This window comes from Monodon monoceros, unplaced genomic scaffold (assembly GCF_005190385.1).
Source record: "Monodon monoceros isolate NGI ecotype Baffin Bay Population unplaced genomic scaffold, NGI_Narwhal_1 Super_Scaffold_12, whole genome shotgun sequence".
In the NCBI taxonomy this organism is placed as follows: Eukaryota; Metazoa; Chordata; class Mammalia; order Artiodactyla; family Monodontidae; genus Monodon; species Monodon monoceros.
In genome coordinates this window covers 77,698,596-77,716,303 of record NW_021703768.1, presented here as the reverse complement: position 1 = coordinate 77,716,303, position 17,708 = coordinate 77,698,596, and the positions used below count along the sequence as shown (strand labels likewise).

General features: G+C 42.7%; 1 protein-coding gene and 1 long non-coding RNA gene across 2 annotated transcripts in view; one reads left to right on the top strand and one right to left on the bottom strand.

Moving 5' to 3' along the window:
- Positions 1-12,554, bottom strand: part of LOC114893354 — a 232,084-nt gene extending 219,530 nt beyond the window's left edge. The window contains exon 1 of the long non-coding RNA XR_003792866.1: positions 12,483-12,554. This is a non-coding gene — a long non-coding RNA (uncharacterized LOC114893354). The remainder of the gene's footprint in view (positions 1-12,482) is intronic.
- Positions 12,555-12,712: 158 nt separating this feature from the next.
- Positions 12,713-17,708, top strand: part of ELL2 (elongation factor for RNA polymerase II 2) — a 75,797-nt gene continuing 70,801 nt past the window's right edge. Inside the window, exon 1 of the mRNA XM_029219085.1 lies at positions 12,713-13,209. Within this exon, the coding sequence (XP_029074918.1) occupies positions 13,063-13,209 (147 nt within the window). The 5' untranslated portion in view covers positions 12,713-13,062. The remainder of the gene's footprint in view (positions 13,210-17,708) is intronic.

The following is a 17,708-nucleotide window of genomic DNA, read 5'->3' as shown; positions in this document are numbered from 1 at the left end:
TGCATCGGCAGGCGGACTCTCCACTACTGCGCCACCAGGGAAGCCCTATGAATCTCTGTTTTGCCTTACCAAAGTTGTGCTTTGAAAAGTTTCAGAAGGTACTACATAAACCACAAGCATGGGGCTTCCAAGGAGGAGAAAGAACCTCTGGCTTGGGTGTTATCATTCTGCAATCTGCAGAACTTTGTCTGAATTTGAACACCAAGTCAACAAATCTGATTCCTTTTGTTACATACAGGAAGAACCAATTTACATCATTATCATATTCATTTGTGCAGTTGCATTGTGTCCAGAAACTAGAAATTCTCCATCTTACCTAACTATCGTTAAAGGGAGGGGAAAATCCTAACCAAAATATATTCAAGCTGTTGGTATGAGCAGATAGAAAGGATGCAGTGCTAGGTCTACAAAATACCTTGTGGAGAAGCTGGATTTTGATTGCTTGTGTTTGATGGGATTTTCAAATTACCTTCAAAAGTAGGTCATAAGTGCCTGCCTGAATTAGAGGAAGACTCTCTAGGGACTCCTGCTGTGTTTTAAGAAATCTCCTTTGGAGCACAGGCAGCCTTGTCCCCAGAAAGGAATATATGCAACAATTTCTATCTTGTCTCTAACATGACCAGAAAGGGTAGAGACACAGGATTTAATACCCTCTGGCTATTGTCCAGGGACCAATTACTATATTCACAGCTAACTTAATGGGATCCTGAGCAACATCATTAAGGGCACAGTAGGCAATAAATGATTATTAAGAACCTTGTGAAATTCCCTAGGTAGCTATGCCTGGTCTACCTCTCTTATCTAATACCATCTGTGGATGCACAGATGACCTGGAAATGGAAGTTGTGTAACTAATAACTTCTAATTGAAAGAAATCTAATATAAGCTTCTGTATACTGCTCATTGCATGTTACATCTTAGTTCACACCTAGGGAATCTAAACTAGTATGGCTAACCGCTTTGGAACTCTGAAGATCAATCATTAGGTTTCATAACACCTACTTGTTCTAAGTGAAATAGTATTTTAAAAATTAAGTTGAGTGACAACAGTTTTTGTTAGGAGAATTTTGTAACTTCTTGAGAGATGACTCAGGGTGCCAAACAGAGTGAGGTTGTTAAAATGCAGATTCTTGGCCACTCCCAAGACCTGCTAAATCCAAACCTTCAGGGCTGGAGTCTAGGGACCTAAATTTTAACAAGCTCCCCAGGGGATCCTTATATACTGCAAAGTTTGAGAACTTCTGCCCTAGGGTATCACTAAACCAAAGCTAAATATCACTTCTTACTACCAAATGCTATAAAATGTTGAACTTTTAGCACAACTTTAATTGGCTATAGGGAATCAGCACTTCTTAGTATTAGAAAAATTCCAGTCACAATTTGACTTTCTCATATTTAGGGGCATGATTCAGCAGGTAGCAAAGATGCCATCAGCATCCCTATAGAAATCTGGCCCATCCTGTACAAGTCTGCTGCAAACAGGCTCCCTCCCCACCTCTTGACTGGTACTATGCTCAGTATGACCCAAACTTCATCACTGTCTTTTTCCTTTATCATCATGCTCTCTCTGTTTCTCTAAAGTAAGGACAATGTTAATTTGGGGTATCACATAAAAGCCAGTACACTTTTCCCTTAATGATATTTAAAATTTTTTCTTATATTGTTCTTTTCAGTATATTTACTGACTGAATGGCACAAAATTTGTCCCTATGGTGGCAAAATCCTTTGCCCTCCTAACAAATTTCTGCTTTTAAATAATATTCATAAGTCTATCTGAGCTAACAAAATGACAAAAAACTCAAACACACCAAAAAACCCAGGATTTTGGGTTCAGCAGCCTAAGAGAAAGACCATGTCCACAAGATATATGAAGCTATCCCCTCAGGCACATGAGAATTATTTCACCAAATTCAACGTGTAATCCTATCGTGGGCAGAGAATTCTTTGCCTTTTGGAGAATATCAGAAGCCTGAAAACTTACAAAACTATTAAAGAATTGGTAACACGCAAGAACCTTTTATTACAGAAGTTTCCGTGTTCGTTTGTTTTTCAGGAAGAAATACAGCAAGTACAAACACTTGATGAAAACAACATTTATCTACCTAACTGAGCTCACACAGAAACTAGAAATTGAAACGTACCTGTCAAAAAAAAAAAAAAGTTCAATTGCTTAGGCACTAGAAATCAAACCTCTTTCATAAAGAAAATTCTCCCAATCAGACACCATTCAGCATGGCTCTATTAGCGTCACTTCTCAAAAGGCAGAAATCTTAAATGGTATGAATCATAACAGCTGGCTTCCACCAACTGCCACTCCACCAGACAGGAAGCTGGTTGTCAATTGGGTGGTAGGGTGTCACTGTCCAGGCAGCTCAGCCTGGGTGGTGGTGGGGCCCGTGAGAGGAGGGGAAGCCCATCTAGGGAAGTTTTGCAGGTAGTAGCTTAGTAAATGGTTCTTTCACAAATTTTTGCATTTAGACTGTGATGCAGAGAAAGCTCTAGTTAAATGTAATAGTCCACTGGGGTCTTTTTCTATCCAGGGAAGGAATATAAAAAGTATGGCTACAGCCCATGCTGAATTTATAATCAATATATAAACTGAATGAAGACAGAAGACATTGAAATTCTTGAGAAATAATCCATTTGCTTAGATACTAAGATTTAAAGGAAATTGACTAGAATGCTATAGAGAATTTGTTTCTTCATAGCAGAGGTGTTTAAAGTTAATTCTGTACAGCTACAATAATCATGACAATGTATGGTATTGGGAAAAGGATAGACACATAGATCAATAAAGAGTCCAGAAATAGACTGACATCAATGCTATGGCCAACTGATTCTTGACATAGGTGCAAAGGCATTTCAATGGAGAAAAGACCACCTTTTTAACAAATGGTGTAAATCTATTATGCGGGAAAAGAAAATGAACCTAGACACTTATCTCACATCTTTTACAAAAATTAACTCAAAATGGGCCACAGACTTAAATGTAAATGTAAAACATTTAGGGGAAACATATGGAAAATTTTCATGGCTTTGAGATAGGCAGAGAGTTCTTAGATTTAACACTAAGAGTATTGTCTTTTAAAAAAATTGATAAATTGGACTTCATCAAAATTAAAAACCTTTTTTGCTCTGCAAAATGATACATTTTGCTCTGCAAAAGATACTTTAAGAGAATTAAAAAACAAACCAGAGACTGGGGGAAAATATTTGCAAATCACATACCTGACAAAGAACTTATATCCAGATTACACAAAGAATTTTCAAACCTCAACAATATGAAGACAAACAACCCAATTTTAAACATTGGCAAAAGATCTGAAAAGACCCTTCAAAAAAGAAGATATAAGAATGGCAAATAAGCACATGAAAAGGTACCCTACATCATTAGTCGTTAGGGAAATTCAAATTAAAACCACAATGAGACACTAATATGCATCCTCTGGAATGTCTGAAATTAAAAACAAAAAGTTGACAACACAAAGTGTTGGTAAGTACATAGAGAAGCCCAAACTCCAAAATAAATAAATAAATAAAAAGGAAATGGGATAGCCACTTTGGAAAATAGTTTGGCAGTTTATTATAAAGTTAAATACACACTTACTATATGCAGTTAATCCCACTCTTAGGTATTTGCCCAAAGGGGTAAAACTCATGTTCACATAAAAACCACTTGTGAAAGTTTATAGCAGTTTTATTCAGAATCACCAAAAATTAGACAGAATGCAAATATCCTTCAACTGATAACCAAACTGTGATGCATCCATAATGGAATACTATTTTGCAATTAAAAGAAACAAACTACAGATATATTCATCCACATGGATGAATCTCAAATGCATTATGCTAAGTGGAAGAAGCCAGACCAAAAAGCCTACATACTGTATGATTCCATTTATGTGACATTCTGAAAAAGCAAAACTGTAGGAATAGAGAACTGATCAGTGGTTGTCAGGGGTTAAGAGGGAGGGGAGAATGGTCTGACTACAAAGCAACAGCATGAGGGAGTTTGTTGGGAGTAATAGAACTATTCTGTTTGTCTAAAACAAAAGTAAATTTTACTGTACGTAAATTAAAAATAAATTTTAAAGAGTTTATTCTGAGCTAACACTTGAATATTTTACAGCAAACCTTCTGGAATTGCCATTGCAAACCAAGACATGCTTCAAATTTTCTATTTTTAAAGTAAATTTCCAATGCCATGTTCTGTTTTGGAAAACAGTCAAAAATAACATTCAATTGATCTATTCAAACAGATATGCTTAGAGTGAGTGTGTAAAAAACAGGTTCATTTTAAAACCACAAGACAGAAACATTTTTTTTTAAAGATTCAGGAAACTAAAAATGAAGCAAAGATACTGATCAATTCAAAATCTACATAGGACAGACCTCTTCCTCTATGCAGAATACAAGAAATGTCAACATTTGACAAAGCTAAATCATGCTGCTTGGCTTTCTATACTACTGAAGTTCAATACAATCTGCTGATGCCAGTACAATTTTTTTACCACGGGTCAGAGTTACAATAGATCATTAACATTCTGGACTGTTGTTTTTAAGAAATGTGACTATCCCTGTTAGAGACTAATACTTTTTTTTTAATTGAGATATATAAATGATATACAACATTGTGTGAGCTTAAGGTGTACAACATATTGATTTTGATACATTTATATTACAATATGAGGCTAATACTCTTTTGCAGGTAAATCAAATCATACTTTATACTTTTAATATTTTTTATGTTGGATCAGTTGAGAAATATTTTTTTAAAGATTTTTATTATTTTTTTTTTCTTTATTTATTTTTGGCTGTGTTGGGTCTTTGTTGCTGCGTGCAGGCTTTCTCTAGTTGCGGTGAGCGGGGGCTACTCTTCCTTGAGGAGCACGAGCTTCTCATTGAGGTGGCTTCTCTTGTTGCAGAGCAAAGGCTCTAAGCACGCGGGCTTCAGTAGTTGTGGCATGCAGGCTCAGTAGTTGTGGCACATGGGCTTAGTAGCTCCACGGCATGCGGTATCTTCCTGGACCAGGGCTCGAACCCGCATCCCCTGCATTGGCAGGCAGACTCCCAACCACTGTGCCACCAGGAAGTCCCTCAGTTGAGAAATATTGAAGAGAACTATCACAATTCAAATAACCAGAGTATTTAAATTACCTAAAATAATTTTTCACATAAAAGAAGTGATTTATTCAAGGCAAAGATAGAGAATCAAGAGGTACAGAATCAGAAACAGAGAGCAGTTCTCCTCATTCTCAGTTAATGGCCCTGCTTCCAAGACCAGATTACAGATTGATTGATTGATTGGCTGCATCGGGTCTTAGTTGTGGCACGTGGATCTTTCGTTGTAGTGCATGGGCTTCTCTCTAGTTCTGGTATGCACACGGGCTTCAGTAGTTGTGGCATGAGGGCTCCAGAGCGCATGGGCTCTGTAGCTGTGGCATGCGGGCTTAGTTGCCCCGCGGCACGTGGGATCTTAGTTCCCTGACCAGGGATCAAACCGGCATCCCCTGAATTGCAAGACAGATTCTTAACCACTGGACCACCAGGGAAGTCCCCAGATTACAGATTATAAGCACATTTCTGTTAATTAGTCACCATTAAAATTAATTTGCTATAACAATTTGAAGGGGGCAGTACTATGCAACCATATCAGCCCTTGGAGAAAAATGTATTCCTTTCCTTTTCCAGGCTTATAATATTCCCTACAATTGAACTGAAGTTTTTAATCCACTCAGGATGGACAATAGTCAATGTACAGCCATGAAACTTTATTCAGTAAATATGTGACTACTACCGGTAGCAACAATCTCTTACTCTTAAATACTTTTTGCAAATAATCACTTTTTTTTTGAATTTTATTTTATTGATTCTTTTATATAGCAGGTTCTTATTAGTTATCCATTTTATACATATTATTGTATACATGTCAATCCAAATCTCCCAATTCATCACGCCCCCTCCCCCTGCCACTTTCCCCCCTTGGTTAGGAATTAGTGCCTGAATGGTGCTTCTCATCTAATATCCCTTATTCTCATATCTTACATCCCCTGTTAGACTATACTGCCCTGTTTTAAATTCTGTAAATATTCTAACCTATAAGGATCATGTTGGTTCTTAAATTTCCAAAATCCAAAGCAACAGCAAAAGCCATGACAGATCAAAAGGTCAAAGATGATAAATATGATACTTGAATAAACTGCTGACTGAAAACAAAATGGGATCAGGGCAAATGCAATTCTAATTCTCTAAGTAGAAACAGAAAAGCTTCTGTGTTCATATGTGTGATATATATATTTTCTACTTTATAAAGTGAGTGGTATTTTGCTTTTGGAACTAGTGATATCATTGGGGATTGTGCTTTTGACCAAAGACTCATTATCAAATAAATCATAGATATGAACAATATGCAATAAAAGCAAAGATATAACAAGTATAAATCCTTGTAATTTAAAATTATAAGACAAGCATTTTCTTTTTTTTTTTTCTTTTTGGCTGTGCCATGCAGCTTGCAGGATCTCAGTTCCCCAACCAGGGACTGAACCTGCACCCTAGGCAGTAAAAGCCCAGAGTCCTAACCACTGGACCACCAGGGAATTCCCAAGATGAGCATTTTAAATGGGCACCTGTGTACACATTTGTTATACCAAGGGTTCCAATATATCACAAATTATCTATGCCAAACATAAAAATAGAATTAGCTTTCATAAATCTCACTAAAGTCAATATGCTAGCTATAATAAACCAAAGCTAAATGAAACATTTTATTTACCTTCTAACTATTTAACAGAATATTTGGTGTTTGTGTGGAAGGGGTGATTCAAATGAACTTAAGTCCTTCTTTCAAGACAAACAACAATATAAAATAGATAACTAATAAGAACTTGCTGTATAAAAAAATAAATTAAATTAAATTTAAAAAAAGACCAACAACAAAACCAACCCCCAAGCTGCCCCCCAAAGTAGAACCAACCATTTCCTTTTTATTAATTTTACTGTGACAACCTGACACTTTCAGTGTAATTCCTCAGACCTTAGAGCCATGTTCAAAGACAGAAGTGATAGATTTGGAAAAGGAAATTTTAGGTTCTGACTAAGCTCGGTCACTTACCAATTGGGTGATCACAGCCTCTCTGAACCTCAGTTACTTTAAAGGTAAAATTAGTATAAAACAATGACTATCTCACAGAGTACAGAGAAAATTCAAAGAGATAATATAACTTAATTGTTTTTAAAATGCAAAGTCCCGTCAGGAATTTAAGCTATTATTAATTATCAATATTGTTCTAGATGTTGATGGCATTTGGTCCACTATTAGTATGTTTTGAAGTGAAAAGCTAAACAGTCATTTTGCCCCATCTAATCTTCCTACTTCCTCAGTTTATTCAGAAATGCATGTGCTCCTTTTCAGTACAAAACATCATGGAAACAGTTAAGAGTTGTGAGGTCACTCTTTACCATGCTTCTCATTCTCAGAGCTTATTTGACACCTTTCAGGGCACTTTGCACTATGCTGAAAAGCCACAAAAACAATTATCATGTGGGAGAAAGGGACATCTTGGTCACTATATTGTGCAATTCTGTGGACAGGACATTTTTCTCAGTTGGTACAGAGGGAAAGAGTTTTATTGGTGTGCAGGAGAATTAAACCAAAGTCATTTTGCTTTCAAAAGACATACAACTTCCTAGAGCCTGCTCTTCAAGTGGGAAAGGCAAGGAACAAAGAGGGAGAGAAGTCCAGAAAAGTGTCAGTCAAGACTGGTATCTCTGTCTTAGGAAGCCAGAGCTGTATTTTCCATATAGCTGAGAGAATGAGAGAGAACCCCGCCCACCTCACCTTCTACACAGCACCACCCTCAGAAAGAAGGAATTTGAACTGGAGGGGAGGAAGTGAGAGGGGGTTGGGGGCAGGGGGATACTTACTCCCAGATTACAATTTTTTAAAAGAACCAGAGGGTCCTAGGAGGAGGAAAGGACTTTGGAGACTAAGAGACTGCAGAGAGAGTAGTCTAGAGCTGGGATAGCTTCCCCCAAGATTGGGAAGGGGAAGAGGCTGCCAATCCCAGGGTTCGGCCCAAGTCCACTGTCTTTTCAGCTCCCCAGGAAAGGACATGCCTGGAGAGGAGAGTTGGACCTAGTACCCCAGTTTCCAGATGAGCTATACCTCTCAGGAAATCACATAGACCACCATCATAAATGTTTCAGTGCTAAGTAGTGACTAGGGAAAGTTTCAGCCTCCCATCTCATAATCCCTATCAACGCCACCCTCAACGCAATGGCCATATAAACACACAATCTAAAGTAAAACCAGTATGTTTGCTATGTAAACCCAGTTTTAATTCACATCCCCTGGTTCCTTCCATCCAGATTGCACCCAATCTTAAACCCTTCCTAAAGGGAAATTCTTGAGCTTCTAATGGATTATACCAGCACCAATGGACATAGACCAGAGAGCCTTCCGCATATATTCTGGGACCTCTGTAACACCTGCAGATTTATTGTTCTACCACACAGAGAGACGGGGGGCTCAGAACCACATTTACCAATAATGATGATGATGGTGATGATAAATAATGCAATATGACATTTCTTACACTTGAGTGGAATGCAGTAAAAACAATCACACATGACACAATTGCTCAGCTTAAAATTTGTGTTTAGGCAACAAATATTTATGTCCCTTCTGTAGGTATTTCACTTTTATTCTCTATGAACATTTAGTGAAGTTCCTTTAAAACCATCAAGCTCCTACTTCAGCTGTGTCCAAGGAAAGGAGATTTTTGCTTCTAAGCTGTAACTCCATAACGTCTGTGTTCTCTTTTCATAACAGAAGCCACTGCCTTGTATTAAGACATTAGTAGAAACTATTTTATAAGTGGCTTTAAGAAATAACTCACAAAACTACTAAGACGTGTATAAGACAGAATGGCCTTCAGCACTGAAAAGCACTAAAGCAGAGACTGAAAACTAGAAAGCTGTGGCCTAACTCAGGCCAAGAGACTTTTTGAACGTCCACAAAACGTTTATTGACATTTTTAGTAAGGTGCCAACAAATAAACTCAGAAAGCCCATGTAAAAATCTTCGATTTACAGCTTTTCTTGAAAAATTAGAAGATCGGACAACACTGGGTCCCTGCAGGTTCACCTGGCAACAATCAGCCAAACCAGAAAATCACTGAGCCCTTTAAACACCCCCAGCTCACCACAGTCCAGCACCTTCAGTCCCTGCGGCAAACTGGCCACTTCACTAATTTCGGGTACCTAATGGTCCCTGAAGGCATCTGAACTGGTGACCTCAGTTCCAAAGGATAAGTAAGAAATGCTCATTAAATACGTGGCAACCCAGAATGAAGGGTGGCCCAGCACTTGAAGACCAGCGATGGCCTTGATATTCACACAACCTCTGTCTGCACCGCACACTAGACATCAGAGATGGAGCAAGTCCTGAACAAGGTTACTTCCTTTTCACTTTTTTCTTCCACTGAATTATCGTATAAGACAGATTTCTTCTCAGTTATTAAGTCCAAAACAATAGCTACGCAGCGTATATAGTGACTATAATGACACTTAAAAAGCTGATTCAGACCCTGCCTCTCTTGGTTGTCATGAGTTAAGCAGGTTGCTTTTTTTTTTTTTTTTTGCGGTACGCGGGCCTCTCACTGTTCTGGCCTCTCCAGTTGCGCAGCACAGGCTCCGGACGCACAGGCTCAGTGGCCATGGCTCACGGGCTTAGCCGCTCCGCGGCATGTGGGATCTTCCCGGACCAAGGCACGAACCCGTGTCCTCTTCATCGGCAGGCGGACTCTCAACCATTGCACCACCAGGGAAGCCCCTAGACAGGTTGCTTTTAAATTAAGTGTCTCAGTCTCCTCATTCGTAAAATGAATGAGTTTAGCTAGAATGATCATTAAGATCACTTTTAGTTGGCCTCTCCCCATCTATACCACCTCTACTTATCTAGAATCTATCTACTCAACCCTCAGAAAATGTTCAAGTTCCACACCACCACAAAACTTCTGCAGACTTCTCCTTTCTTTGAAGTTTTAAGCTCATAAACACTACCACCCAAATTAGCACTTACTAATTCTCTAATCACTTTGAGTTTGTTGGTTCATTCCCCATATTCAAACAGAAGATCTCTTTAAATAAGAGACTACACTGTTTATTTTTTAAATCTTCCACAGCATTTTACATTTATTTAGCAATCAATAATTGTTAATTAAACTGAATAATGATACAGAAAATATCTATAAAGTGGCAAACTTCCCAAAGAGCAACTTTCACCAGCCTCCTGAGAAGGAATTAACCTTATCGGCGTCACAACTTGCCCATTTGATTCAGGCAGGCATAATGTGTACTATGCAATGAAGAGACACACAACTAGATTACCCTATTGTTTTTTTTTTTTTAAGATGTTGGAGGTAGGAGTTTATTAATTTATTTATTTTTGCTGTGTTGGGTCTTTGTTTCTGTGCGAGGGCTTTCTCTAGTTGTGGCAAGCGGGGGCCACTCTTCATCGCAGTGCACGGGCCTTTCACTATTGCGGCCTGTCTTGTTGCGGAGCACAGGCTCCAGACGCGCAGGCTCAATAGCTGTGGCTCACGGGCTCAGTTGCTCCGCGGCATGCGGGATCCTCCCAGACCAGGGCTCGAACCCGTGTCCCCTGCATCGGCAGGCAGACTCCCAACCACCGCGCCACCAGGGAAGCCCCTACCCTATTGTCTTGTACATGTTCATTGCTTCCTTCCATAGTCGAAATGCTCAAAAGAGGAAAAATACAAACAATAACTCACTACAATAATATACTGTATTACTCACTGAAAGATTAGGTTACTCACTAAAATACAGCATGAGAAAAATTTTCCTACCACAATTAAGAAAAGAAAATCAATTTCTATTAAGGGGCTGTGGGTCAGACATTTAAAAACTACAGTGAAAACCACCCTTGCTCCTCCCCCACCCCTTGGATGTCATCAGAAGTTCTGAGTAAGAGGAGGCCAAGTTAAGATGCCATGTGGGCGGGGATTTACCCACCTTCACCAGAAAAGCAATGGTATACAGGTTTTACTTGTTCTGGTCAAACTCTCCTCCTCACCCCCAAATAATTAAAACTTTAGATATGTGGTCAGTCAGTCCTTCCCTATCAAAGAGCAAAGCAAACAGGAAAAAAGAATAATTCAAGTATAAGACTTTAAAAAAAAATTTTGTGATTGCCTTAATTTATTCAATGAATTTAAGATAATTAACACTAGTAAACTAAATTAACAAGTGTTAATCACGCCTTAACAGCTAGCCAAATCTAGTGGATTGAAGTTAAATCAATTTTAAAAATGTTCTCCTGTGATGGAACAACACTTAATACAGATGTTTCCACTTAACCCATATTCTGTGGAAGGAGAATTCGTTCTATAATTTGTATTATACACACACAATGCTTGAGGGTCTGAATCAAGAGGTGGTGTACATGTAGGCTAGAGGATTTATTAAGGGGAGGGGGTGAATCATGAAAACAATCCCACTTGGACCTTTCTGGAAAATCATGGCCCTATCCAATTAAAAAGTATGGGAAATACTGATTAAATGCCTATAATTTTTCTGGGGAATCCCTGTAAAACGCAACAAGGTTTTACAATCTGAGGGAAACAAAAATCGTCTCAAATTTAAAAATAATAATCATTAAAAAAAACTGCCTTGCAACAGTTTCAAGCCTTTGAACGGTTTGTTTTTATCTGGTGGTGCTGATCACCCTGTTAACTCATCCCCTCTGACGGGAAGCCTGTCAGTCCCTCCACACACAGCCTGAAGAGGGCTCCTGATTAGGCTTCCTCCTTTAGCCACGCCTACACATGGAGCATCGCGAGGAACGGAAAGTATGCCCAGCCTCCGCAGCCCCTCACACACCCATCTCCTACGGTTACCATCAATAGCTTAAACTCTAGGTTTTCCCACATCCCTGTCAAATGAAATGGACAGAACCCAAACGAACCGGAGAATGATGTCGCTGTTTCTCTTAATTTAGGTCAAGGACACTTACACTCTTCTACTGCCCTTTGAAAGGAAAATCCTAACTGCCGCTCCAAGTCCCATAAAAAGGCACAACCCTGTTCCTATGGCGAACTCCAAAGGAACGGAATACCGTTTCTCTGGGATCACAACAGGGCATGGCGTGGGAAAAACCTTTAAATTCCGTTTTCTTTAGTACTATGCCCACCACACCAAAGGGATTTAACCTTTAGGCATGGTGTTGTACTTAAGATGCTCCACACAATCTAGCAGAAATTCTTAAAACCAAGGGCCAACTCACTAATTTCAAATTTAGGGTTAAATGACGGAGAAGGGCACCCTCCCCCATTTCGGTCGCACAGCAATAGCAATGAGTTTTGAGGAGAGACTCTCCAGTGACTCAGCCTACAGCGACCTCCCTCACACGCACACATCCTACTCCACAAACTAACGCAGCCGTCGGGGGACGAAGTCCTTACTTGGCCTCACATTCGGGGTGGGGATCCTCCTCTCCAAGGACCACCAGCGCAGGAAGAGACTCTCCCCTACACTCCGGCTCTCTACTACTATACCCCCCAAGGGGCGGGGCTTCGACCCCAGGTAACCAGACCAGGCAATCTGGACACCCAATTAGCAGGGGATCCCCCAAACCAGCCTGGCCAATAGCGGCCAGTGGGCCAAGACGACCAGACGTGACGTCAGGTACGATTAAGTTGGCGCGTCACCTCGACGTCAGCCTCTTACCTCTCGGACGTCCCGTCCCGGGAGCAAACTCCAGCGACTTTGGGCTCCGCCCCCGTGAGAGCGGAGGGCGGCCAATGAGGACGGCTCTGAGGGGACCGGGGCCAATGAGACGAGCCCGGGGCGGGGCACGAGGCCGGAGGGTGGGGCGGGTGGCGGCGGTGGCAGCCCGAGGTCTGGCTGCGCGCAGTATATGACAGTACGTCAGCAGCGGGATGGCCGTAGCTGTGGCGGCGGCTGCAGAAGCCCGAGCAGCCGCGGCCACAGTGGAGGCTAGAGCCCGAGCGGCGTCGGCGGCGGCACCCCGGGGAGTTTAAGATGGCGGCAGGGGGGGCGGCGGGCCTGCGGGAGGAGCAGCGCTATGGGCTGTCGTGCGGGAGGCTGGGACAGGACAACACCACCGTACTGCATGTGAAGCTCACCGAGACGGCGATCCGCGCGCTCGAGACCTACCAGAGCCACGAGGTGAGCTGGGCAGTTGGCCGGGTTCGGGAAGGAAGAGGGCGTCCCTCGCCGCCCCGCCGCGCCTCTCCCTGCCACCGGCACCTGGCTTGGGGCCGGTGGAGCAGGGGCTCGCCGTCAGCGCCCGCGGCGGCAGGGCAGGGCAGGGCCGGGCAGGGTCGCTGACGCCGCCGTCCCGGGCCAGCTGGGCGCCTGGGCGTTGGGAGGCGGGCGGGCGGGCGGCCCCTGGCGGCGGGGCCGAGGCAGCCGCAGCCCTGGCTCGGCTGCGCAGCCGCTGCGGGACTTTCCGACGGCGCCCGGGTTTTCTAGCCTTTTCTGTCCCAGTGAGGGAGAAGGGCAACAGGGAGACGAGTGAGATGGCTCTGCTGCCCACGGCGTGTCGGGGTGGGTGGGGAGGGGTCGGAGGGCAGCGTCCGGGTAACGAACCCGAGAGGACCGGCGGGCACTAATCGTCCGCGTTTTGGGGGTACCACCGCGGACCAGCAGAGACCGGGACACAGGCGCTCCGCGTATGAAGGTGGGATACACATTGTACTCGCAAGAACTTGGGAATACAGGCGCTGAGCTTATGGGGCCGGGCGGGGGGCACACCGTGTACTCGGAAAGGCTGAGGCACAGACAGTCCGCGTATGAGGGAGGAGGGGGACACACCTTACACTTCCAGAGACTTGGGCACACGGGCGCTTCGCGTTCCCAGAGACACAACACCGCGTAGCGAGAGCCACACACAGCCAGCGCTCACCCGGGAGCAGAGACATCGGTTACTGAGGAGAGAGAGTCTCCGTGGCTCCTCATACCCGAAAGACGCGTCGCTCGCGTCTGAGGCGGATTCACAGACTTGGAAACTTGGATCGAGGGTCCGGGGCGGGGGCGGGGATACACTGCGTCCCGGGCAGACTCGGGTTTGTCACCCTGCACCGCGTGCCGGAGAGAGATCCATGGACACACACAACTCGAGCACAGCGAAGGCTCACGTACTCGGCAGTTGGAGGACAAACCCAGGGACGCGTTTTCACGTTTAAAAAAAAAAAAAAGTGAGGGATAGAGTGGGAGGCATAGCGAAGAAACGCCGCAACCGGAGTGCCTAGGGAAGCCGTTTATGGAGATGCAGTACTGTGAATGAGTGAGGGAGACAGAGTGGACGCATCGCATAAGGGGAGGGATATACCATATGAGGGACCGGTAACAGTCACTCTGAGAAGAGAGACCGTCCGTGGAGCAGAGAACCCACAGGGTATCCCGACAAATAGCCAAGTCCATGTCAAGGAAACACGCTCCGATTAACTGATCTCATAAAGCAGGGCCAGAGGGATACCCAGACACGCTCATAGTTATTCAGATAAAAGTGGAGAAAGGAATTAACATCTGTTGAGCTCCCACTAGTGCCAGGCCCTTTAAATGCTTGGAAGGAAGGCCCAGAGTTGGAGGCAAAACCGCAGGAGAGGTGTGAACCTGGGCCAAGGGAGACTTACCTTCAGGGGGCCCCTACATAAGCATGCACACAGGAGGAGGCACACAGTTGTGCACAGCTTGAGGAGTACATGAGCTCACATGATAGTGTACATGTAAACAGCAGGAGCGACTCAGAAATGAGCATGCCCTCAGGATGGCACTCACAGAATTGAGTGGACACATGGATGTACATTCCAGGGCATATGAGTTACCCACCAGAGAAGCATAGGCGAAAAACACTCAGACTCGGGGGTGGAGGGAGGAGTGCATGCACAGGGAGAAAGATACTTTTCCTACACACCATGAAGTCTCAGGGAAAGAGGGTCTCATGTATGGCTGGGAAGTCACACAGCAATAGAAATGTGAGGAAATACAAGAAATAAAAACTGCATGTGTCAGTAGCTACTCCCAAACAGGTGCATCTGCAGGGAAGAGACCAGCACCAGCACCAGCATGGAGTGGGAGGCCCATCTGGGGGAAGCCAGATAGGCAGGCAGAGGGACACAGGGGCAGACACTGGAGAGAAACTCAGCCCTGCAAGATGGAGAGATAAGCTTGCCTGTTCCAAGAGGAGGGTGTGGGAAGGAATGACAGTGGGAAGAAGGTAGGTCAGGGTATGTAAAGAGAAAAACACCGGAGAGGAAGAGGCCAGCAGGAGGAGGCCAACCTCCAGTCAGAAACAGACCCAGGGAGCAGAAAAAGACTGACACACAGGGGTGGGGAGAGGCATCTCTGGGGACAGTAGGTCAGCCAGTCACCTTGGGGGGACAACTGGCAAACTGTACAGCTGATCACAACAAGATTGACAGACACTGACCTGGAAGAGGTGGGTGAGGAGGCCCGCACAGGGAAGGGATGGTACCCAGGGAGAGAGAGGTGACAGAGAAGCCCCCAGTGCTCAGTGAGAATGCTGTTTGTTTTTCTCCCTTCATTTCTGCCTCCCGCACCTTAGTGTTTACGTGCTTGGGATTAAAGTTGGAATGCTTGGATTCTAAAAGCCCCACATATATACCACTGTCTTAAGAAACAGCAGATCAAAAATTCTTCCTCTTCCAACCCACCACTTAGTTCTTGATTTTTTTTAAGTTATATTTATTTATTTTTACAGTCAAAGGTACCAAAGTCAATGGCTTTCCTTGCTCCTGACTACTTCTATTGCCTATTAATATCATTACCATCTGTTTCCATCTCTGTGCATGCAAATTAATGTATCTAGTCAATCTGTACAGAGGCAGAGAAGGGAAAGGGAGAAGACTTTTCCAACTCCCTCTACCCTTCTGAGTTGGACCCAGGTAGATTGAGACAATCCGTGGATTCCTTTTCTTCTAAAAGTTGGTAGTAGAAGCAGTACTATGCATGGAGAGGAGGAAGAAATAAGCTGACTTGGCCGTTGCAGTTGGACACTGCCTTGTTTCTGACTTAACCAGTTCCTGTCCCCAGGCCTCACTGTCACTTTGGCCACAGAAACACTTCTTAAGGGGCTTGGAAAAGCAGGATTTGGGGTGAGACTGTTAACTTCAGACAGCTGAAAAGTGGGAAGAGACAAAAGAAAAAGAAATGAGGTACTGTTGGAACTTACTACAGTATCCTCTGGTGTGTTCAGCCAAGTCTCCCACAATGTGTCCTCAGTGTCCCACCTTCTGACTAGGGCCAGACCACGGCTCCCCCATCAACACGGTAAAGTTGCCAGCAGTGGGCATATGGCCGAGCTTTTCTCCTCCAGTAGAAGGATACATACTTGGTCTTTTACGCTTTCACTTTCCACCCTTATCAAATTAGGGCTCCTAACTTTAAATTGTAGCTGCGTTTGGAAAAATGTTGGAATGCATTGGCTACTCAGGGAGAAGTTTCTATTCTCTCCTGGGGAGAGGGGCAGGATGGCTTTAACTTCTCATATAAAACTGCCCCTACCATTCCTCTGCTTAGATAGGAAGGTGCTTGATGCTTGACAAGTGGCCTCCAAGTGGCTTTGGCCCATGCAATGTTATGACTGTTATGCCTCCTCTTCTGATGACTTTCTAAGAGCCAGAAATTTCAACAGGTTAATTTCCTAAATTAAGCATCAGAGAGTTATTTTTATCCAGATTATTTTGTCCATTGGATTTACTCTCCTATCCACTTGACCTAAGACTTCAGGGAGGTAAATTTAAGAATTTTAGGAAACTATGACTTAGGCTAAATACAGATGTTCTTTAGAGTTCATGGAAACAGAATCTTTTAATTAGAAACAATTCCTCACTGTTTCGAAAGACAAACCTAATTGACCTTCATTACTCAAGTTTTCTATTTTTAGAGAAGAAATGAGGAAAGCTAACTTGGGAACCTTTTAAACAGAGATTGGGGTGCGGGATAGAGACATTGTGATTCCAGGAATGGGAGTTATAGTTGGAGTAAATATCTCCTAAAAGTTGTTTCCCACTCAGTTTGAATACAGAGACAGTTTCAAGTTGATTATATAAAAAAGTGTTAACTGGAAAGTTATTTTCATTGTTTGCAGAATGAACTCAGAATACTTATACAGATATTTAGTATATATTGCAAAACTACTTTTTTTTTTCCTATAGATAGCTTATTTTGAATGAAGGTACAGGTTACTAAATAAAAATCACATATTACAACTTTATAGTCATTCTAAACTGATGTCTGAATTTGTGGTCTATATAAGCCTCGCATATTTTAAATGAGCATATGTTACTGTAATTACATATTTCTCCCAAATGTATCCTAAAACTATTTCAAATTAAACCTCAAAATTCTAAAATTTATTTTAGCCAATTCCTTCAGTAATTTGTAGCTGGCTTTATTTTGACATTTGAGTAACTCATTTGGTAGTAACAAAAATCTTATCAAAATTTTGTTTTCAGATTCTCTTATTGCTGAGCCTGTTGATTTTTTTTTAATGTTTACTCAAAGTTTCAAAGGTGGTAGCTCAAATAATACTGTCATGTTTATCCAACTATTACATAAAAAGTCTTGCATAGATGCATCTGGAAGCAGGGGCCATTCATTCTCTATGCCTGAAGATGAGAAAGGAGATGACTTTAAGAAGG